Here is a 24,132-nt window from a genome sequence, read left to right as displayed (position 1 = left end):
TTTTGGGCGTGTTTGGGCAAATTTTTTGAAATAAATGAGCCTCTGATTTAAAAACGAAAGAAGTTGAGAAAAACAAGCAAAAAAATCAATTTCGAATCAATTTTGTTATTTTTAGCCTGTTTAAACACAATTTTCGATTTTTTTAAATTTTTATCTCAAAAACGTGCTTAAACACCCGAAAAAGACAAAAATAACACCTTTTTTGGTCTATTTTGTTAAATTTTTGACATGTTTGTAATGAAATTTGGTAATTGTGTTTCTAGCTGAAAAATGTGCTGCCTAAAGCATTCGAAAAAAGCAAAAAGTAAATTGTTAGTCTCGACCCTGTTTAGTATTTTACTAAAAAAAACATTTCTCTATTTTTTTAAAAAGATTTGACAAAAGATCAAGTTCCTGGTTGAAAAAGGTTGGAAAACGCTCGAAACAGTTTCAAAATTAATATTTGTTGTAACCAGAGTTCCAACAGTTTTTTTTTTCATTTCCAAAAATTTTTTTAAGAAAAACAAAATCGGAAGGACAGAAAAAATTTCCAATTTTATATCTGTGGATCCTAAATAACAAAAAAAAATTGTTTCAACCAATGATATTAAAAAAATAACACGATTCTTTTAATATAATTACATTTAATCTAGCTTTTGATAATAAACAATAAACTGTGATACGATTTTTTTCTAATTTAGCTAAATATTATGGTCATTGGTAAAAAATTTTACTACTTGAACATTATTGCGCTTTTTTCTTTTTTAAAATCCTATTTTTAAAATCAAGTTCTTGCTACATTCAGAGACAATGTTTCCCAAGCTTGTTAGTTTTTCGAACTCGACTTCATTAAAATATCTCGCTCCAAAAAAGGCTAATTGTGACATATTTATTATCAATATTATATTTTTCTAATTACTGGAATRAACCATTTCGGGTAACGTTGACCACCTTGACGACCCGATCTAATGCAAACAAATCGCTTTTTGCTAAAATTGACAATTTCAAAAGCACAAGTTATGACCCAACGACCCCAAACATCTGCCAAGAGGGTGCCAGGTATCGCAGCAGGTGCTATCATAAACCGAAAACTAGATCTTGACCGTTGAGAGATGAACTCAAATTCCCTTCTCCGACAAGTGTTCTAAACAATACAATTAATCGAACAACAACAAAATTTTAAACGCTATTAATCCCAGTTGAAAAATTTTAAGCCGATTTAAGCCTCCTGAACGCAATGAAACAGGTTCTCTGGAGGAAAATCAGACAGTTTTATAGAAAAAAAAAAACTCAGAGGATTATTTTTTCCAAAATTTGAAATGATCTCATTTTGAACTCACTTAAGTCACATTTCGTGTTTGTTAATCCGGTAAAAGGGCACAACACTGGTTCACCTTAGCATAAACAAAGATGCGGCGACAGGTAGAACTTACTCACAACCCAACTACCGGCACCGTTCAAGGTAAACTAAACCGACTCGAGAGTCAACAGTTGAAACGAGTTATGCACCGACTAAGCGTAAAAATGCGAGCTTTTCATTGGCCGGAACCGTTGCTGTCTCCAATTTCGTACTGTGAGGATTTTCGAAAAAGTCTACGACCTACGTTTAGTGCGTCAGAGCCCTACGAGCTTTTTTCACGTGAATTATTCAATGTTATTGACATTTACCGCCATGAAACATTGAACTTATGGTAGGACTTATCAAATATGTAAATGGAGATGGCGTCACAGCTTGGCATCGATTATTTATTATTTAATCCTTTTTATGTGGTTATTTTCATCTCCAAGTTACGAACTTTCTAATGATGTGATTGATGCCAGCGTTTATTACGCTTCTTATTAAGGTTTTAAGCTTTTAAGTTCAAAATATATTTATCCGCAAACGTCACAAAAGTGCCTCAAGTCATAAAAATTCTATCATCAGCATTCGACATTTTGCACTACTAACTGCACTAGTTAAGATAATAAACACGAAAATCTCAACACAAATTTCGATACTGACTCGTGATGTTGTTTATAGGCGTTGCAAAGTGTGATTATTTTGTTCATTTACTTGCTAATTATAATGTTGCTCTTTACTCTCGATTTGGATACGTTTGCGGATAAAACTGTATGTTATTAGGACTAATAAGCTGAATCTTTATTTTTTTCCAAACGCAGTGAGGCAAATAATTCAACTTTTACTCCTAATACATAACATACTATTAAAAATTTTGAGGATTAATTGTGTTTCTAACTGGAAAACGTGGTAAAATGCTCGAGAAATGCAATTTTCGATTTAATTTGTTGATTTTTTGGTTGTTTTAGAAACCTAAGGTTTTAGAACAATTTTTGAGCAAATTCTGTAATTCTTGGCTTATTTTTTGTCTTCATTTTGAAAAAATCGAGTGAAACAAACAAAATATGTGATTTTTAGGGGTGCTTGGTCAATATTTGTCAAAATAAATGAGCCTCTGATTCAAAAACGAAGAAACCAAGACAAACAAGCAAAAAAATTATAGCAATTTCGAATCAATTTTGTATTTTTGTAGCCTGTTTAAATTTTCCCTTTTTTATTTTTATTTCAAAAACGTACTTAAACTCTCAAAAATGCAAAAATAACAAATAACATAATTGCGCTTTTAGCTGAAAAAACGTGTTAAAACGCTCGAGAAATTCAACAATTATAAAATTTTTGACTTAATTTATTGATATTTTTGGTTCATTTTAGCAAAATCTCGCGAAAAACCTGAGGTTTTGGCACAAAAACGTGCTCACCACAAATTTTGTATTTTCTTGACTTTTTTGTCTTAATTTTGCTCAAAAAACAATTAAATCAAAAGAAACAAAAAAAAACAAAAATATCAATTCTTTTTATGATTGTCAGGTGTGTTTAGATAAGATTTTGCAAAATAAGTGAGTCTTTGGGTCAAAAACGAAGTAAGCCGAGCAAAACAAGCTAAAAATAATATCTATTTTCGTAATTTCGTAATTTTTTAGTGAGTTTAAACAATTTTTTTTTTGTTTTTGTCGCAAAAACGTTCTTAAACACTCAAAAAATTCAAAAATAATACCATTTCTGGTTTTGTTGAATTTTTGGCTTGTTGTTAACAAAATTTTCCATGCAAATGCAAAAATAATATAATTTTCGATTTAATTTGTTGATTTTTTGTCTTCATTTTGAAAAAATCGTATGAACCAAACAAAATATGTGATTTTTAGGTGTTTGAACAAAATTTTTTAAAATAAATGAGCCTCTGATTCAAAAACGAAAAAAGTCGAGAAAAACTAGCAAAAAAATTATATTAATTTTGAATCAATTTTGTATTTTTAGCCTGTTTAAACAAGGTTTTCGATTTTTTTTATTTTTATCTCAAAAACGTGCTTAAACACCCGAAAAAGACCAAAAAAACACCTTCCTTCTTGCGTTTCTAGCTGAAAAATGTACTCACCATTCGAAAAAAGAAAAAATAAATTGTCAGTCAAATTTAGTGGTTTTTCAATTTTTTTAAGAAAAATTTAACAAAAGAATCAAGTTGCTGAGTGAAAAATGGGAAAATGCTCGACACAGTTTCAAAATCAAATTTTTTAATTTCCAAATTTCTTGTTAAGCTTCAGTTTATTGCAAGTTTGATTCAAAATACCATTTACCTGCAAACGTCACAAAAGTGACCACTTTTATGGCTCAAGTCACAGCCATGGAGTAAAAATTCTATTTTTGCGCATAAGCTTTTTTAATTTTTGTCATGACATTATGTTGTTACTTTCGCTGCTTCAGCAATTTCTGGAAGTTACATTGTAACTTAAAAAATCTCAACACAAATTTCGATACTGATGATGTGTGTTTATAAGCTTTGCTATGATTTCATTACTTGCAAAGCGTGATTATTTTGTTCATTTACTTATAATTATAAGTAGTGATGCTCTTTACTTTCGATCTGAATACGTTTGCGGATAAAACAGTATGTTATTCGGACTCCAAATGAGTTTATGTGGGGAAGCTAAACGTTTATTTTGCCAAACGCAGTGAGGCAAATAATTCAAATTTTACTACTGATAGCAAAATATGTTATTAAATGGTTTAATTTTGTATGTGGAGAAGGAAAACATAAAAAACGGCTGGTTAAATTTGTTTTATTGGAAAAATAATAACAGTTTCATTTTGTACATCACTAAATACAATTGTAAAACCTATTCACCTACCACGTTCGGAAGCATCATTAAAAGACGTAACTTTAAATCCAAACCAAAAAGTTGCATCTTAAAATCATGCCGTCAAATAAATAAATTAACTAAATTAGTAAATTATGGTAAATTGATTACACTATTACTATAAATAAGTTTGTCGGTATTTTTTGATTTCATCAAAAATACACAGCCTTGATTAGAGAAAAATGAGATTGGAAAGTGTAGTAGCTTTTATAAATAATGAAAACTAATCTAATAAACTTCCGAAACGACTGGTAGGTGTTACCCGAGACCCAAAACATACTTAGGTAGCTGAATTGTGAGCCGTGGAATGGACCACAAGACGGACATCCTAAAAAACAATAAATTTAATTAAAAAAATCTAAATTATTTCTAACAATTAGTCACCGACACCTGAAAAAATCGAAACCTTACCTCCGAAAAGTCATCGAAGATGAAGTTGTCCCTACACCACTCTACGAGAAAAGATTAAAAGAATAAGAATAGTAGAACTACAGGTTTCTAGATAAGAAACAATTGTGTTAATTTTAAGCGAAATCTGGAAAATTTTAAACAAACATATTTTTACTCACGACACTGAAATTGTGTTGTAAAACCACTCCCTCCACGTGGTGTTGGTTGATGAATCTATCCGAGATTCGATCGACTGACAGAGATTTTTCCTGTCGTGTGACCTGCCCGAATGTAGATCACAGAGAATTTTTTTCTTGCATGACATGTCGCACGTGGGCCTCACGGGACTCGCCTTGTAGTAATATCTGAAAAGTAATTAGTTTTAACACGCAATAGTGGAGATTCCACCTTCCAATGTCAAAAATTTATGTTTTTTTTAGATAAACTGAGTAGTTAAAAGTTAAAGAGTTAGGCAAAAATACGACATCTTTTTTTATAACAATTTAGTGATTTTTGACTCGGAATGGCAAAAACTCGCGAAAAAACGGAGTTTTCAGCTTAAAAATCTGCTTAAGCCCCTGAAAAAGGCAAAGATGGGATCATTCTGTGATCTTACGGCTTGTTTTTGACAAAATTTTGCGAAATAATTGCGTTTCAAACTGAAAAATGTGTTAAAACGTTCTACAAATGCAGACATTGTTAATTTTTGTTTTGTTTTAGAAAAATCTCGGGAAAAACTTGAGATTTGTATGCAAAAACGTACTTAAAAGCATTTTCGCCCAAATTTTCTGGTTTCTCGGTTTATTGTCTTACCTTAATTTTGCTCAAAAACGAGTTAAAGCGAGAAAAACAGCAAAATAATTTTCCAACCAGGTATAAAAACTAAACGCCAAATTTGAAGCCTGAGGAAGGATACAATAAAGGTATCGAAACGTCGAGACGAATTTAATGTTTTTATTTATTGTCCTGTATACCATCTTCGACGAAGTCAAGCAACAATATTTCAAGGACAAGCAACACAAAATGGAGAAACAAAATAACATCAATATCATTTTTTTGTGATTTTTAGGCGTGTTTGGACAAGGTTTTGCAAAAAAAATTAGTCTAGTTCAAAAACGAAAAGAGTCGAGTAAAAAAAGATACAAATATTATCAATTTTAATTTAATTTTATAATTTTTTAGGGTGTTTAAACAAAATTTTTCAATTTTTTTCTGTTTTTATGCTTAAACACTCGAAAAATATCAATTTTTGGATTTTTGGCTTGTTTAAAAAAATTTGCGAAATAATTGAGTTTCTAGCTGGAGAACGTGCTAATATCGAGCAATTCGAAAATAATATAATTTTCGATTTGACTTATTGCTATTTTAGTTATTTTTGCAAAATCTAGCAAAAAACCAGAACTTTTAGTACAGTTTTTGAATAAATTTTGGCTAATTTTTTGTCTTAATTATGCTGAAAAATTCGAGTGAAACAAACAAAATAACATCAAATGAATTCTTGTTATGATTTTTTAGACTTGTCTGGACAAAATTTTCCAAAATAAATTCAAAAATGAAGTCATTCGAACAAAAATATCACCAATTTCAATTCAGTTTTGTAATTTTTTATTCTATTCAAACGCAATTTCAAAAAATAATAAAAAAACTCGATTTAATTTTGAAAATTTTTAACCTGTTTAAACGAAATTTTTCGAAATTTTTTTCGAAAAAGGCAAAAATAACACAGTTTTTGACCAATTTTGTTCATTTTTGGCTTGTTTTAATTAAATAATTGCGTTTCTAGCTGAAAAACGAGTTAAAACTCACAAGAAATGCAAAAATAATATAACTTTGGTTTTATTTTGTTGATTTTTTGGTTTGTTTTTGCAAAATCTCGCAAAAAGACTAATATTTTTGAGTTAAAAGCATTATAAATTTATTTTTGTGGTTTCTTAGCTTATTTTTGTTTAAATTTTACTCAAAAACAGCCAGATTTTTGTACAAAAACGTCCTAAAAGCCTTGTCGACCAAATTTTGTGGTTCTTAGGCTTATTTTTGTCTTAATTTTGCTTAAAAAAACAAAACAACATCAATATCAATTCTTTTTGTGATTTTTAGGCGTGTTTTCAAAACAAATAAGCCTCTGACTCAAAAACGAAGTAAAGTCGAGCGTAACAAGCGAAAAATATAAAAACTTCTATTTGATTTTTAAATTTGTTTCGTTTGTCTCAAAATCTTACTTAAACACTCGAAAAAGGCAAAAATAACACCATTTTTGGTTTGTTTTCAACGAAATTTTGCAAAATAATTGCGTTTCTAGATGAAAAAACAACTTAAAACGCTCGAGAAATGCAAAGTTGTTGGGAAATCTCGCAAAAATCTGAGGTTTTTGTAGTTTTTGTTCATTTTCGATCTAAGTTTACTCAAAAACCAGTCAGATTTATGTACAAAAACGTCCTAAAAAGCCTTGTCGACCAAATTTTGTGGTTCCTTGGCTTATTTTTGTTATAATTTTGCTTAAAAACAAACAAAATAGCATTAATATCAGTTTTTTTGTGATTTTTAGGAGTGTTTGGACAAGATTTTGCAAAATAAGTGAGTCAAGCAAATATAGTACCAATATCGATTCAGTTTTGTAGTTTTTTAGTGTGTTCAAAAAATAACCTCGTTTTTGGCCTGTTTTGATGAATTTTGGTTTGCTTTTAACGAAAATTTGCAAAAAAATGTGTTTCTAGCCGAAAAATCTAAATAATTGAAAAATGAATGTATTATTTTTTTGTTTTATGTTTTTTTCATTTCCAAGAAATCACCTGAAATAAAATAATTTTTACAAAAGACCAGCATGAAAATCCCCACATTTGGCGAAATTTCACGCGACCTGGCAACACTACCATTCACGTGATCAAACGGACCAATCACAAGCAAGGAAAATGACGAAAAAAATGAAAACTCAAAATTTCAATTTATGATTTTTTTATAACAAGACCTCATACGCTTGTGCAAAGCCTACTTACTTGTAAAACAATTCGAACAGTTTCGGGTCATTTGTCATTTTTTCAATCAAAGAGTCCCAATCACTAGGTCGAAGAGCATCCATACCAAAGGCTTGCCTGGCTGAGTATAATTTAAACCAAATTGGATAACCGTACAAATTGGCCTCGCGTAGATTCATAGTCCATGATTCGTGATCAATCACAGACTAAAAGTCACAAAAAAATACATTTCCCAAAATTTTGCAAAATTTTCACTTACTCTTGTAGACTTGTCGTGATCACCATCCACGTAGTAAATCCTATAACCCGGGTTTAAGTCGTAGTAAGGTGAAACGGAAGGCCCAACATAAGCCACATTATTTGATCTAGCTACAATTGCAAATTTATAAAATTTAAAAACGCAAATTATCAATTGGTTAAGTACTTAAATCCTTGTGGTCGTAGAAAACCTCAAATTCGTCAAAATGCGTATGTCCGAAGAACTGAGCGGTGATTGTGGCCTCATATCTGTTAACAATCGCGTAATAATTACGCGACCACACTTTCAAGCAATCCGAATGACCCGGAGGAATGTGACCTTGATGAAAAATTGTTAAAAAACGGACAAAAAAAAAAACTGAACCAAGCGAGGGGTAACCCGCTGGTCAAAAAGTATACACATACATCAATATTATTTATATAAATCTAATTAAATCCAAATAAATCCAACTAAATTTAAACAGGGTGTCCCTCCTAATTGAAAAAGTCCATTAGTGACCTTTAAATGGTGAAATTAAAAAAATGTATAGGACATTGATAGATACTTTTGGATGTAGCCTTTTAAAACAATGTTTTTAGGCTAAACTTTTATTAGTCGATTTCGCTTAGTTTTAGGTTTTTGACGATAACATGCACTTTTTCAAAATTTATTATTACACAAAAACTAAGACAACTAGAAGAAATTTTTCTTACTTCTGCAAAGAAGAAAGTACAGAATTTAAAGATGTAGCAATTTTTTACTGTTTTGCATTTATAAAGATTAATAAATTAAGAAGTTTGTAAAATCGAATTGCTTTATTTCAGCTTAAAATTGAGATTGAAGCAAGTATTTTTATAAAATACATTAATTTCCAATTAATTCTGTATTAAAATCGAAAAATTTTAAATTGAAAATAGCTCAAATTGCTTTATTTTGGAAAAAAACTTCTATTCAAGTCAGTATTTGGTTCAAATACTTTGATTCAGGTTGATTCCCAACTTAAAATTGAGAGAAATCGATTGAAAATATCACAAATTGCTTTATTTCAGCCTAAAATCGAGATTGAAGTAATTATTTTTATAAAATACATCAATTTCGAATTAATTATGTATTAAAATCGAGAAAAATTAAATTGAAAATAGCTCAAATTGCTTTATTTTGAAAAAAAACCTCTTATTTAAGCCAGTATTTGGTTGAAATACTTTGATTCAGGTTGGTTTCCCGGTTTTAAATTGAGCCAAATCAATTGAAAATATCACAAATTGCTTCAATGTAACCCAAAAATTGGGATTGAAGCAATTATTTTTATAAAATACATTAATTTTGAATTAATTCTGAATTAAAATCGAGAAAAAAAAATGAAAATAGCTCAAATTTCAGCCAAAAATTGGAATTGAAGCAATTATTTTAATAAGAAACATTAGTTTTGAATTAATTCTGTATTGAAAACGAGCAAAATTAGATTGAAAATAGATCAAATTGTTTTATTTTGGAAAAAAAACTATTATTTAAGCCACTATATTGTTGTAATACTTTGATTTAAGTTGATTTCCTTCTTAAAATTGAGCCAAATCCATTGGAAATTAATCAAATCGTCTTATTTTGGTCAGAAACGACGAATAAACACACTGTTCTGTGTTCAAATCGAGCAAAATTGCCGAGTTTTCTGCCCTAAAATTTACCTAAAACGATTGGAAATTAATCAAATAGTCTTATTTTAGCCGGAAACGACGAATAAACAACACACATTTCGTTGTTTTTGTTAAGAAAACTCTGCAAGTTAATGTATTTTAACAAAATAAGTACTTATTAGTTGTTTCCGGTCAAAATAATACGATTTAAGCAAATTCCAAATGGTTTGGCTCGGTTTAAAGCCAGAAAAAGTTGTAAATAAATGTATTTTATCAAATAAGTGTTAAAATTGTGGTTTCTAGACAAAATAAGACGATTTGGTTAATTTCCAACGGTTTTGGATGCATTGTTTTAGCCAGAAAACCTCACAAATCAATGTATTTCAACAAAATACGTGTTTAAAAGCCGTTTTCGGCCTCTATAATACAATTTACGCAACTTCTAATCAATTTGGCTCGATTTTGAACCAGAAATCGAACTAAATCAATGTGCTACTCCATCTTTTATGCAACTGTGCATTTGTTGGCTACTGAAACAATGGTAATTATTTTTTGTTAATGTTTAACGTTAAATATCTTTTTAGTTATTGATTATAAACACTTAAAAGTAAATAATTTTAGAAAGGCAATTTAATAATCTTTTAAATGCAAAAACAAATAGTGTTCCATTCAATTTTTTTAAGTTATTGAACTTTTAACATTTTTTTATCATTGTAAATGCAACACACTAAAAAAATGTAACAACCTTATACTTTGTACCTTCTTCTTTGAGATAGTAAAAAAAATATTTCTAGATGTCTTAGTTTTTGTGTAATAATAATGTAATAAATTTAAAAAGTGCATGTTTTCGTCAAAAAAACTGTCTTATTTTTAAAACTAAGCAAAATCGACCAATAAAAGTTTATCTTAAAAACATTGTCATAAAAATCTACATCCAAAAACGCTAAGAAACATAAAATATGGTGTTTCATTTAAAAAAACACAAGTTTGAATTGTAACTTATGTTTGAGACACGCTGTATAGTTGAAAATAGTATAGTATCTATCAATGTCCTATACATTTTTTTTTTTAATTTGATCATTTAAAGGTGACTAATGGACTTTTGCAACTCGCTGGGACACCCTGTATAAATGTAAATCTTTGGAAATCCCTCAAGGTTTACACATAAATCCACCAGCGGTTTACCCCAAGCAATTTTTTTAGTAGTGGTAATAATTAGTTTGGCAACATTGACTATAAAAAATCAGTTGGGTGTTGCCAACCTAATTTCTGAATCACAATTACCGATCACGTGGACCTTCTCGTTGTTAAATTCCGCCGATTGCAGCTCATAAATGAACCACTGGAGCTCGGTGGCGGGATCTGTGCTGTTCAACAACAACCACCAGTTCTTGTTATTGCAATAATTCGTGTTGAGGGAAATTAATCTGAATCCAGGCCTGACCAAAACCGAGTAAAACGCCCCTCTTCGCACCGTCGTACTCACTGAAGTCGGCAACCATTTGCGCCACTGGACGTCCAATTCGTCGTACAACCACGAAATTGAGTTGTCAGGATTGTCGACAAACGGTGGTGGGAAACTGTTAACTGGAGCTGATTCGTGGTTGCCCAAAGCCGGGAATATGGGGGCTCCTGGAAACATATCAGACATTTGCTTGACCGTCTCTTTGAGTATTTTCAAGTTTTCTTCGCGTGTTTGGTTCCAGATGTCGTGTGGGGGCAAATCGCCGGTCCAGAGGATGTAATCGATGTCCTGGAATGAGATTGAGACTGGTTGTGGTTGACTTTTGATGGTTGCTGGTGATGGTACTTACGGGATGGGTCTCCTGGATGTGCTGGAGCATGTTGTCGACGGTGATTTTCGGGGTGTCGCACTTGCGGTAATCCCCCCATCTGAAAATATTTATTATTCACCAGATTCGGGTTGAAAAAGTTGATACATTTACACCAATTTTTACCAGAATACAAGATTGTGTTTTAAATATTTTCAATAGTGCCGAAAATTATTTTTTTTACATAAACTAAGTTGTTAAAGCTAAGAGTTGGGAAAAAACGTAATATAATCTTTTTTTATATCAATTTGGTGATTTCTGGAAAAAAAAAGCTAAAAATGTGCTTAAACTCTCAAAAAAAAGGCACATTTTCGGCCTAATTCTGTGATTTTTCGACTTGTTTTTAACAAAATCTTGGAGAATCGTTGCGTTTCTAGCTGAAAAACATGCTAAAACGCTCGAGAAATGAAGAATTATATGATTTTTCGACCTAATCTGTTGACTTCTTTGATTTGTTTTAGCCAAATCTCGCAAAAAACCTGAGATTTTTGCACAAAAACGTGCTCAAAAGCATTCTCAACGAAATCGTTAGAAACAAAAAAAATAACATCAATATTAATTTTGTGATTTTTAGGCGTATTTGAACAAGATTTTGCAAAATAATTGAGTTTTTGGTTCAAAAAACGAAGTAAGTCGAGCAAAACAAGCTAAAAATAGGTAATATCAATTTTAATTAGATTTTGTAATTTTTAGCATGTTTAAACAGAGTTTTTTTTAAGTTTTTGTCGCAAAAACGTGCTAAATACTCAAACAATGCAAAAATAATACCATTTCTGACCGTTTTGTTAAATTTTTGGCTTGTTTTTAACAAAATTTTCCAAAATAATTGAACTTTTTAAGTGTTAAAATGCTCGAGCAATTGAAATATTTTATAATTTTTGGTTTGTTATAGTGAAATCTTGCAAATAACCTGAGATTTTTGCACAAAATCGTGCTTAAAAGCATTCTCAACCAAATTTTGTGGTTTCTTGGCTTTTTTGTCTTAATTTTGCTCAAAAAAGAGTTGAATCAAGAGTATAAAAAAATATATCAATTCTTTTATGATATTCAAGTGTGTTTAGACAAGATTTTGCAAAATAAATGAGTCACTGGATTAAAAACGAAGTAAGTCGTGCAAAATAAGCTAAAAATAATATCGATTTTAATTTAATTTTGTAATTTCTTAGTGTGTTTAAACAATTTTTTTCTGATTTTGTCGCAAAAACCTGCTTAAACACTCAAAAAATGGAAAAAATATATCATTTCTGACCATTTTGTTGAATTGTTGGCTTGTTTTTAACAAAATTTTCCAAAATAATTGCGCTTAAAAACGTGTTAAAACGCTCGAGAAATTAAAAAAATTATATAATTTTTTACTTATTTTATTGATTTTTTTGATTCATTTTAGCAAAATCTCACGAAAAACCTGAAATTTTTGCACAAGAACTTGCTCAAAAGTATTCTCAACCAAATTTTGTGGTTTCTTGGGTTTTTGACTTAATTTTGCTCAAAACAAGAAAAACAAACAAAAAATTTCAATTCTTTTTATGATTTTCAGGGGTGTTTAGACAAGATTTTGCAAAATAAATGAGTCTCTGGGTCAAAAACGAAGTAACTCGGGCAAAACAAGCTAAAAATAATATTGTTTTTGATTTAATTTTATAATTCTTAGCGTGTTTAAACAAAATTTTTATTTTGGTTTTTGTCGCAAAAACGTACTTAAACACTCAAAAATGCAAAAATAACACCATTTCTGACCATTTTGTTGAATTTTTAGCTTGTTTTTAACAAAATTTTCCGTGCAAATGCTAAAATAAACGCTCGAAAAACTCAAAAAGTATTTAATCCTGTTGATTTTTTTTGGTTTGTTTTAGCAAAATCTCGCAAAAAACCTGAGATGTGTGTACAAAAATGTGCTCAAAAGTATTTAACCGAATTTTGTGGTTTCTTAGATTTTTTTATCTTAATTTTGCTCAAAAACGAGTTAAATCGAGAGAAACAAACAAAATAGCATCAATATAAATTCTTTTTGTGATTTTTAGGCGCGTTTAGACAAGATTTTGCAAAATAAATAAGTAGTTGGTTCAAAAACGAAGTAAGTCGAGCAAAACAAGCTAAAACTACATAATATCGATTTTGATTTAATTTTGTATTTTTTCGGTTTTATTCTGTTTTTATCTCAAAAACATTCTTAAATGCGAAAGAAATGCAAAAATTACATGATTTTTGACTTAATCAGTTGATTTATTTGGTTGTTTTAGCGAAATCTCGCGAAAAAAAAAACAAAATCGTGCATTTTTGATCAAGTTTTGTAGTTCCTTAGCTTTTTTTTGTCTTATTTTGCTCAAAAATCAGCTAAATCAAAAGAAACAAAAACAATTACAACAATATAATTTTTTTTATAATTTTTAGGCGTGTTTGGATAAAATTATTGGGTCTCTGGGTCAAAAACGAAGAAGTCGAAAATAAACTAAAAAATTATATCAATTTCTATTAAATTTTGTAATGTTTTAGCCTGCTTAAGCAAAATTTTTCCTTCTTTACACTCGAAAAAGCAAAAATAACACCCATTTTGTCTTGTTTTTAACCCAAAAAATCTGACAATACTGCTTGTCTATGCAACCAACAATACACTAAACGGTACTCACTTCCCGGCTGCTTGTTCCTTGGTACTGGCCAACCCATTGGTCAAGCGGCAACACAGCGGTTCACTACAATCGGCATTGCTCCCTTCATGGTAATATGGGTCGTAATGGGTGTCCGACAAATGCAAGACTTTGAAAGTTGGCGCATTCATCTGCAATTCAAACTTTGATTTTTCTACTACGAGATTTTAATTTCAAGTACTTCTGGAATTTTTTGCTCGACTATTGCCGGTTTTGGGACCGGAGGAAACATAACTTCCCATTCGTGCAACGGGTTATAAACGTCCCCACAAGCGTCTCCGATCACAAAACTGCAAACTTCATCAGGCCCGATGGTGACTTTCCCCAAAACGTAGATCACCTCCCCTGCGAAAAGCTCAGTGATGCCTTCGCAGACTCGAGCTGTTTGGATCTTGAGATTGACGCAAAACTGGTAGATTGTTTTTTTGATTTCCTTCTCGGATTTGCCCGTTTTGATGTAGTGTTGCAATAAGCCGGCGCCTGAAACAACAATGTAAAGTCTGTTTTTTTCTAAATGGAAACAGTCAACGTTAGCACCCCTAACAAATTCATTCATGGTAATTTTAATAAAGGAAGTTGGCAGCTCTGGTTTTTTGAATTAATTTGAGAACATGTCATTAAACGTCAATCGTCTAAGAAAATTTAGAGGCGAAACACCAAAAAAGGAACAAATTCGGTACCGCTAACAGTTTTTAGAAATTTGGAACCGAATAGTTCGCAAGCAGGAAGTTAGAAAAAGGACCCGTTAAAATGAAGGCGCAATTTGTAATGCAAGTTTGCTAAACATTTTCAATTTTTAGCAAGAAATTGACAAGAATACAAAATAAACATGAATGAGAAAGAACCTCGGAAAGAACGCAATTAAATTAGTGTCTTGTGCATCGTCTTTGAGGAACGAATTGAAAAAGTAACAATTTTGAAACTAAAGCTGAAGAAGAATTTATAAAATGCATCAACTTTGATCTCATTTCAATAAATTACATAAAATTTATTGCCAATCATCACAATACCTACTTGTATCTTCTCCAAATAACTTTTTTCTGGAATACATCCTTTTTCTTCCAAGTTTTTGAGCAACATTTTTGTCCACAACATTGTACTTACTTTCGGTGTGTTTCTATCAAAATTATTAACACTGAATTCTGTCTTTAGACCTTAGGTAATGATGTCTGTCCTCAGGTATTCAATTATAGCGCTTTCAAAGAGCAAACAGGCACACAAGATTCATAAAAGTCAAAATTTTGACAACATCTCAATTTCAAAACATAATCATAATTTTTTAACAAAATTTATAGGGACTACATATACCTAAAGACTAGGATACGACACGATGTAAAACAAAACGTCCCCGTTCTCGATAGTTCTGTTAGTGAGGCCAGATAGCGCAGTTGTTCCTTTCCCGTTTAAGTTTTAAGAGCAATGAATTAAAAAAATGGATGTATTTAGATAACGGTGAGAAAAACGCAAATAAAAAAAAATATAGGCAGGTAGAGCATCAAATTCTCAATAATAAGAGATAAAGGTAATACAAAAATTTTATTGGAAACTATATTTAAAAAAATTTCAAACATTTAGCAATTTTTGCACCACGTCTCATATTTTCAATTCAATTCTCTACAACTTTGTTCCCTACACTTTTTTTGCATCTTGAACCGTATTCGCAGCGTTCTCAAAAATATCGAAAACAGTATTAAAAATAAATTATAAACAATTATCAGTTTGCGTTCCGCCCAATATTTTTGAGGACGCTGTGAATATGGTTAAAGATACAAAAAAAGTATAATAACAAAATTGTAGAGAATTAAATTTCCTACAAAAAAGTCCGAAAGACTATATTTTAAATGGCTTTAAAGTCTTCCTCTGGCACTGAATCGCCAATAAAAATGAAACGAATCCATCGCTTGAGCGGCTTTGAACGTCTTTGAGACCTAAACCCTTAAAAATAGAGGTATTCTCTACAATTTTCTTTCTTACATTTTTCTTGTATCTTCAACCGTATTCGCAGCATTTTGAAAAACATAAAACGGAGCAAAGATTTTAAATTTTAAATATTTTTTTCTCATATTTCTCGTGAAAAATTTAGTCGTTCCTTTTCCACAGCTTATGAAGAATGTTAAGCCCAACATTTTCGCATTTTTTTCCAATCAATTAGTAGACTGGTTGAATTTAAATTAACTTAAAACAATTTGAAACTGAGACGGTAAAACGCTCTAAGCGCCCTCATTCATACTCCGCCGCACTACTTTTTTTGGATCCAAAAAATCTAGCAATTTTGTATCTTGTTTCGTCTCCTAGTATGTAGTTTTCCGTACTAGAGTTTCTATATTAGAAGAGTTGGGACACTGAATTTTCCAATTTGTCTTTTATATACGTCGGTTGACGTATAATAACAATAAAATTGGATACAAATCAGTGGCGTTTCGGTAAAATTTAACAAAAAGTCGAATTAATTTGTCAAATAAAAATTGACCTCTATTCTCTGCTGGGTCCTATTGTGTTAATACATAAAGAAACTGTGAGTTGTTTTCTGTGCCACGTTGCTCCAATGCACGAGACAGTGTAAGACAAGTGGAACCTCTTTAAAACTAGCCAACTGGAGTGTTGGCCCCAAAAGTAAAATTTATCAAAAACAAAGGTGAAGCTTTCACATGATCAAGGACTATTATTCCGTTGTATGGAGTGTTTTATTTTACGACGTCGAGTCAGGTCAAGTCTAATAATTTTGGAAGTTTCAGGTTTTAAAACGTTTTCTGGAGACACTATCAAGTTTTTATTACTTATGGTAAATGCTGTATACAGCAACTGTGTACACATGTCTGTCTGGCCGCATCTCATTCTCCATTTATCTCCTACGTCCCTGACCAAATCTGACGTAAAATTATGTCAGTTTGTCAATGGAACAAAATTTATAACCCTAAAATAATTTTTGAAATAAACTTGACATTAGTTGCTACGAAAAATTTTAATGAAAAAGGATAGAACGTATACATACAGGGTGAATTAAAGTATGGAACCAAGCGGTTTTATTTTTAATCATTTGCCTCCAGAAAATAATAATTAATATAAATTAAAGTAATATAAAAAATGTGATCGTATTTTCCGAACGAAATTTTGTTTTGTTTTTGAGTTTTGCTATTTTTTTTTTAATTTTTTTTTAAAATTGCAATTTATGTGAAAAAAATTTTTTTTGAAAAAATTAAATATAAAGCAGATAGTTGTAATCCTTAGAGTATAGCTTTTATGAGAAAAATGATTTTATAGTGGGTTGCCATTAAAAAATTTTTTTTTTTTTGTATAACTCAAAAACAAAAGGAAATTTCGAGAAATGTTATTTTAAATCATCACATTTTTATAGTAGTTTATCACTCATCAATTAGTTTTTTCAAAAAATAAATAGTTAGTTTAAGCAAAAAGCGTTTGGTTCCATACAAAATTGGCTCGGTTTGACGTTCAGTGTTCCAACTCTTCAAATATAGGAACACTACTATGGACAGAAACAAAGAGCAAACAAAATTTGTGGCTATGGAGACAAGCTGCTATCAATATTTTTACCAAAATTTTAAAAAATACAAAAATGAGGTAAAAACCCACCTGCTTTGCATGCTGTGCACGACACTTTCGACATCACCGAGTTCTCAATTTCGAAAGCGACTTGTTTCAAATTCAACAGTTTCAAGGCTTGGTCGACGAACTGCGGTAAATGTGTGGATTTTTCCTGGTCGAGCTCCCACAAAAGTCGAGCCTTTGACAGAAACCCAATGTGCAACATGTCCAAAAATCAACAAAAAAACAAACCCTCTTATACCTACTTACAGTCTCATTAGCCACGGGTGGAAGTGTGTGGTTTTTTTGAAGCCGCTGCAAGACGGGTACGGTATCGTGGCCGATTTTGTAGTCCCAATCGTCGCTGAATCGCTCTTCTGATGGCGGGTGTGCGTTTATGATTGTTGGCATTGCTGCAAAAATTCTCGTAATTTGAACGGCCTTTCAAAGTGGCGAAATTACCTTGGATTTGGAAAAATAGGAAACTTGCGAGACATACTGCCACTGGGAACATATCTGCAAAAAGACAATTATTTGTAACAAAATTGCGTAAAATAAACTATCTATAAATATGATCAAGTGCGTCAACATTGACCAAAAATCGTCAGTTGTGAGATAAGATTTTTTTGCACATTATCGCAAACAATAAATAATTCAAAAAGTTTTATAACACTATTTTCGGTTTATAGCTATTTAAAATAATATTCAGGGTGGCTCGGAAATATGTGCCATGCGCTAATGACATGTTTCAAGGACAGAGTAATTTGAAAATTTAGATTTAAACAAATTTTGTGGTTCCTTGGCTTTTTTTGTCTTAATTTTGTTCAAAAACCTGAGAGAAACAAACAACACAACTTCAATATCAATTCTTTTTGTGATTTTTAGGCGTGTTTGGTTAAAATTTTGCAAAATAAATGATTCTCGAGTTAACGTTAACGCAATATGTTGAGCAAAACAAGCTTAAAATAATATGAATTTTGATTTAATTTTGTAATTTCTTAGCGTGTTTAAACAAAATATTTATTTTTTTTTATTTTTGTCGCAAAAACATGCTTAAAGACTTAAAAATGCAAAAATATCTTTGGCCATTTTGTTGATTTTTGGCAAAATAATTGTGTTTCTAGCTGAAAAATCTGCTAAAACGCTTGAGAAATGAAAAAATAATATAATTTTCGAACTAATCTGTTGTTTTTTAGAGAAATCTCGCGAAAAAAAATTGGGTTGTTTTTTACTTTTTTGTATATTTTTGATATAATTTTCTGGTTTCTCAGCTTATTTTTGTTTTAATTTTACTCTGAAAATCTGCTCTCAAAAAAAGCATAAATAACCATTTTTGACCAGTTTTGTTAATTTTTGGCTTGTTGTTAACGAAATTTTACGAAATAATTGCGTTTCAGCTAAAAAAACGTGTTAAAACGCTCAAGAAATGCAAAAATATTATAATTTTTCATTTAATTTGTTGTTGTTTTTGGTTTGTTTTAGCGAAATCACGCAAAAACTAAAATTTTTCTACTTAAGTATATAATTTTGTGGTTTCTCAGATTATTTTTGTTTTAATTTTACTTAAAAACAAGCCAAATTTTTGTGCAAAAACGTCCTTAAAAGCCTTGTCGACCAAATTTATTTTTGTCTTTTGCTTATTTTTGTCTTAATTTTACTTAAAAACAGACAAAATAACATCAATATTATTTCTTTTTCTGATTTTTAGGCGTGTTTGGATAAGACTTTGCAAAATAAAAGAGCTTCTGATTCAAAAATGAAGTCAGTCAAGCAAAAATAAGTATCAATTTCGATTCAATTTTGTATTTTTTTAAGGAAATTTTCTAAATATTCTTTTTTTTTTATTTTAAAAATGTGCTTCAACATTCAAAAAAGACAAAAATAACAATGTTTTTGGCCACTTTTGCTAACTTTGGATTGATTTTAACGAAATTTTACGAAATAATTGCGCCTCTAGCTAAAAAAGATTTTACAAAATAAATGAGTTTCTGGGTCAAAAACGAAAGAAGTCGAGAGAAATAAGCAAAAAAATATCAACTTTGATTTAATTTTGTAATTTTTTAGTTTATTTAAACAAAATTTTTCATTTGTTTCTGTTTTTATCTTAAAAACGTGCTTAAACAGTTGAAAAATGCAAAAATAATTCCGTTTTTCGCCATTTTGTTTTTAACAAAATTTTGCAAAATAATTGCTCTTCTAGTTGAAAAACGTGAAACGCTCGAGAAATACAAAAATTATATAATTTTTGACTTAAAACACTATTTTCAGTTTATTTCATTTAAAATAATACACGGGATGGCTCGGAAATATGTGTCATGTGCTAATGACAGGTTTCAAGGCCAGACTAACTTAAAAATTTAGATAGTGCTCCAATTTTTTTAATAAAATAAATAAATGATTTTACAAAGAGTAAACAGTTTTTTTTTATTTTATTGAAAAATATTTGTAAGACAATGTTTGTGTAGTAAATTGGCCCTATAAAATGCGTTACATATATTAAAATATAAAGTTATTTCCGTTTGACGTCTGTTTTTAAATTTAACATAAAATTACAATACATTTGTTTTATTTACCATTTTAGAACGATTTTTAATCAAAGTGGCTTGTGCCCTCAAAATTAGGTTGGCTTATTGGTTGTCTAGTAGTTTGTCAATGTAGCCAACTTAAGTCACAGGTCACTTTGACCAGAAATTCAATAAAATTCGTAGTAAGTTAAAAACGTTTTACTTTAACCACGTAACCATCCAATTACTCCATTTCCGTTGTGCGCTTGTTGTTTTAATGGGAGGATTCGCGACCATTGGGCCACTGAAGTGACATTGGAAATGTTTACACACTTTAATGGCCCTATTAATACCAGTTATAATGTTAATTAAAAAAACGAGTTATCGGTGCTTGCAAAAATTGTTATATTTTACTTTCTATGCATTTCTATTTATGATTCATTTATTACGGTCGAGTTTAGAGTCAGAATCAGAAAATTTAAATAAATTATCTGTAAGATAACTGACGTGTTTTAAAAATGCAATCAGGAGAATTCTAACATTTTATTGAGTAACAAATAAAACACTTGCAAGGTGATTTCTCCCTGAATTACTCAACTCTTCCTTGGTTTTGAATACAAATAACCGAACATACCGGGTGACTATTAATGTTTGTGACAAAAATCTAATGGTAATACTGCATTCTTGGTAATCCTTCTAATTTGTTAATTAGAATTTACTATATTAGAATGACAATTGCCTATAAAAGTTTGACGTTTGAAACTGAAAAGCAAGGTTTCCAAACTACAATTTTAAATTTGAAACCAACCAAAATCACGATCATTGACAGTCGCCCGGTACAATTTTTTCAGTCAAAATCTTTGGATTCGGTGGGGGAAAATAAATTATTTCAAGGATTCTTACTCTTCTTGTTTTTTTTTTGTATGATATTTAACGAGAAAACTTCAAAATTGCATAAAAATATGTTTTGTATACGCTATTTTATACTCATTTAAGTCCCTAAAATGAGTTTTTTTCGGACTCAATAAAATAGTACGTACGTACGTTATTCGTGGCTACGCCACACGTTTTTTAAATTGGAATTCGTGTTTTCAGAAACTTTTTTTAAATACATTTTTGCGCACTTATGCATTTTTTTCTTTTTAATTGTAGATTAGGTTTAAGATTCAAAAAATCTTTATGCAAAAATAATTTAAATTTTGTTGATTACATATGTAATGTGTTTTTTGCAAAAATTCTAATATCCGGGTCTGTTTGTGTGCTCATAAAATTTGTTAAATTCTAAGGCCGCTCACTTCGTTAATGTCAAACGGTGCGAGTTTTCCCCTTGAGAAAGTACTTTTCTACTTCTAGTTAATTATCAACAAATTATAATCACTTGAACGCACCAGACAATCGTAGAGTAGGTACGCCTCGGTCATTGTTAATCCCCTCGAAATGGGTACTTTCTTCGTACCATGACATGCAATCAACAAACAACAAAAATTCCTAGCGCGTTTCTCGCTTCAATTAATCAAAATTTTCTCGTCTCAAGTTCACTTTTCGGCCAGTATGATCCACCGGTCGGAATTTCGAAAGTAACAACAGGGCTGGTGGCAACCAGGATTTGACCCGAAACTGGCTCAAATTTTAAATCCGGTTGGACCGTAAAGACCACAATAAAAATAAATACGCCGTTTACGGCCAAAAATTGAAGACTTTCACCAATGTTGTCACAAATTGTTAAATAACAAATCAACTATTTTGATTAGTCGGTTCTTTGCCATTATTGCAGTGACCCTGAATGGAAATTAGACAAACTCTTTGTGTTAAGTTCATGGAACAGTGACGCATACGTGTGGTTACAGATGGTTGCTGTCGATGATCTCTTCTGTTAGCAAACAGAATTATTGACTCGACTATCTCACTGTTTATTCTACTAGAAAGGTTAATACAAGCAGAGAAATCTGTCTGAATTTTTTATTTATTTAATAATAAAATAAAATATAATTAAAGAAAAATGTGATTCTGAATCAAATAGCATACATACAAACATCGATGGGAATTTCATTATATCATCCACGAATATACAGGTGTCCCAGCGAGTTGAAAAAGTCCTTTAAATGGTACAATTAAAAAAAATGTATTGGACATTGACGGATGCTAATCTAGTGCATCGCCTAAAATTATTTTCAACAATACAGCGTGTCTCAAAAATAAGTTACAATACAAATTTGTGTTTCTTAACATTTTTGGATGTAGATTTTTATGACAATGTTTTTTCGCTAAACTTTTATTAGTTGATTTCGCTTAGTTTTACAAATAAGACGTTTTTTTTTTGACGAAAACGTGCACTTTTGAAAAATTTATTACACAAAAACTAAGACAGCTAGAACAATTTTTTTCTTACTTCTGCAAAGAAGAAAGTACAGAATTTAAAGCTGTAGCAATTTTTTAGTGTTTTGCATTTGTAAAGATTAATCAATTAACAAGTTTGTTAAAAAGTTCAGTAACTTAAAAAAATTAAATGAAACACCCTATTTTTAATTTTTGCACCTAATAGATTGATAAATTGTTTATCTAAAAATAAACTTTTAATGTCTAGAATTGATAAATGAAAAAATATTTAACATTCAATATTAATTGTAGCAACAATGCCTATCAATATCTGAGCATTGTTGATAATATACCATTTTTAATTTTTAAATTAGTTATTGATTATAAACACCTAAAAGTAAATTATTTTAGAAACACAATTTAATAATCTTTCAAATACAAAAACTATAAATAGGGTGTTCCATTAAAAAAATTTAAGTTATTTAACTTTTAAAACGCCTTTATTTTTGTATCTTTGCAAATGCAACACACTAAAAAAATGTTACAACCTTAAAGTTGTACCTTCTTCTTTGCGGTAGTAAAAAAAATATTTCTAGATGTCTTAGTTTTTGTATAATAAATTTTTAAAAAGTGCATGTTTTCGTCAAATAAACCGTCTTATTTTTAAAACTAAGCAAAATCGACCAATAAAAGTTTAACATTGGCATAAAAATCTTTCATTTAAAATAACACAACTTTGTATTGTAACTTATTTTCGAGACACGCTGTATAGTTGAAAATAATTTTAGGCGATAGACTAGATTAGTATCTATCAAAGTCCTGTATACATTTTTTTAAAATTTTACCATTTAAAGGTCACTAATGGACTTTTACAACTCGCTGAGACACCCTGTATGACCTCGAAGCTGCGCTTCTGGGGTAATAAAGTATTCCCATGTCGGGAATACTATTTAATTAATAACCAAGTTTTAAAAAATAAAATATAAACTTTCACATTGATTTTCATTTAATTGGTTGTGGTTTCAACAATAATGACAATTGAAGGTGAAGAATATCCACCGGAAGAGGAAATCCAATCCAACTTCATGCTATTAAATACAAACAATGCACAAACGAAATCAAAAGAACACAAAAAATCCAATTATGTATTCTAATTAAATAAAAATAAATTATAAAGCAGTGCTATAACATAGTCCACCTTCAAGAGCCAAGTCAATAACCTTCATAACTGCCACGGCCATGGCCAGATCTCAATCCAATCGAAAGTTATTGTAGAAATTCAAATTTTGAGCACAATTAGCCAGTAGGCTGATGTAATTAATTAAATAACAATAAGATTACCACAATAGTGGTATAATAACAATTGTTTTTTAATTTCAACCTGAATCCTCCTCGCGGTAATGAGAGAATTGCCATTTTGGTCGTAAAAAAAATGAGGTTTTTCCTTTTGGTCAATCAATTCGCAATTACAGCTGTCCACTAATTAAAAAATGAATAGAAGGTATCTCGAAATTGGGCCCGCTTAATTTGGGTTAAACTGTATCTAAAAACAGTTATTGCGCGACGCTGTTCAGAATAAATATTGTTTAAATTCGAGTCAAACCAGCTTGAATGTTTGATAAAAATGAAGAGAAACGCGACAAGGTGAAAAGCAATAAAACACTCACCTGAGGAGGAGGAAACTTGCGAGAAAATGAACAAATGGTGACCCGCAAAGATGGGAAAAATCGGTCCGATTTATTTTTTCGCACACATAACCAATAAAGATCATCCGATGTGGTTGAACGAAGGTTTAAACCATCCGTTCTGCTCGTGAGCGAGTCAGAGACTGAGCGCGACATATTTAAATTGGGTCACATGGGGTGGTGACGAAGGCGGGGCCCCCACACTC

The 24,132-nt window shown here is 30.5% G+C and overlaps 2 protein-coding genes across 9 annotated transcripts in view; both read right to left on the bottom strand.

The window, feature by feature from the left end:
* Positions 1-1,458, bottom strand: part of LOC123007813 (rap guanine nucleotide exchange factor 2) — a 62,272-nt gene extending 60,814 nt beyond the window's left edge. For all 5 annotated transcript variants that reach the window (XM_044403273.1, XM_044403264.1, XM_044403282.1 and 2 more), the window contains exon 1: positions 1,320-1,458. The gene's annotated coding sequence lies outside the window, so the exon portion shown is untranslated. The remainder of the gene's footprint in view (positions 1-1,319) is intronic.
* Positions 1,459-4,075: 2,617 nt separating this feature from the next.
* LOC123005323 (sphingomyelin phosphodiesterase) lies at positions 4,076-24,057 on the bottom strand. Of its 4 annotated transcripts, XM_044399027.1 has the most exons (14): positions 23,909-24,057; positions 17,884-17,937; positions 17,674-17,834; positions 17,470-17,620; positions 14,060-14,358; positions 13,861-14,009; positions 11,216-11,294; positions 10,686-11,154; positions 7,957-8,109; positions 7,792-7,901; positions 7,554-7,738; positions 4,740-4,925; positions 4,582-4,622; positions 4,076-4,498 (listed from the first exon to the last, which is right to left on the bottom strand). In XM_044399027.1, the coding sequence occupies exons 2-13, from the start codon at positions 17,933-17,935 to the stop codon at positions 4,613-4,615; spliced, it is 2,004 nt and encodes a 667-aa protein (XP_044254962.1). In that variant the 5' UTR covers positions 17,936-17,937; positions 23,909-24,057; the 3' UTR covers positions 4,076-4,498; positions 4,582-4,612. The 4 variants fall into 4 exon arrangements, with proteins under 4 accessions (XP_044254962.1, XP_044254945.1, XP_044254954.1 ...); XM_044399010.1 differs by lacking the exon at positions 4,582-4,622; XM_044399019.1 differs by lacking the exon at positions 4,582-4,622 and having other exon boundaries at positions 17,692-17,834.
* Between the last annotated feature and the right edge of the window lie 75 nt (positions 24,058-24,132).

The sequence above is a fragment of the Tribolium madens genome, unplaced genomic scaffold (genome assembly GCF_015345945.1).
Source record: "Tribolium madens isolate multiple individuals breed KSU strain unplaced genomic scaffold, Tmad_KSU_1.1 Scaffold_11;HRSCAF=98;Tcas5.2_LG3b, whole genome shotgun sequence".
NCBI lineage: Eukaryota > Metazoa > Arthropoda > Insecta > Coleoptera > Tenebrionidae > Tribolium > Tribolium madens.
The sequence above is the reverse complement of the archived record's forward strand: the minus strand, read 5'-3'. Positions and strand labels throughout refer to the sequence as shown.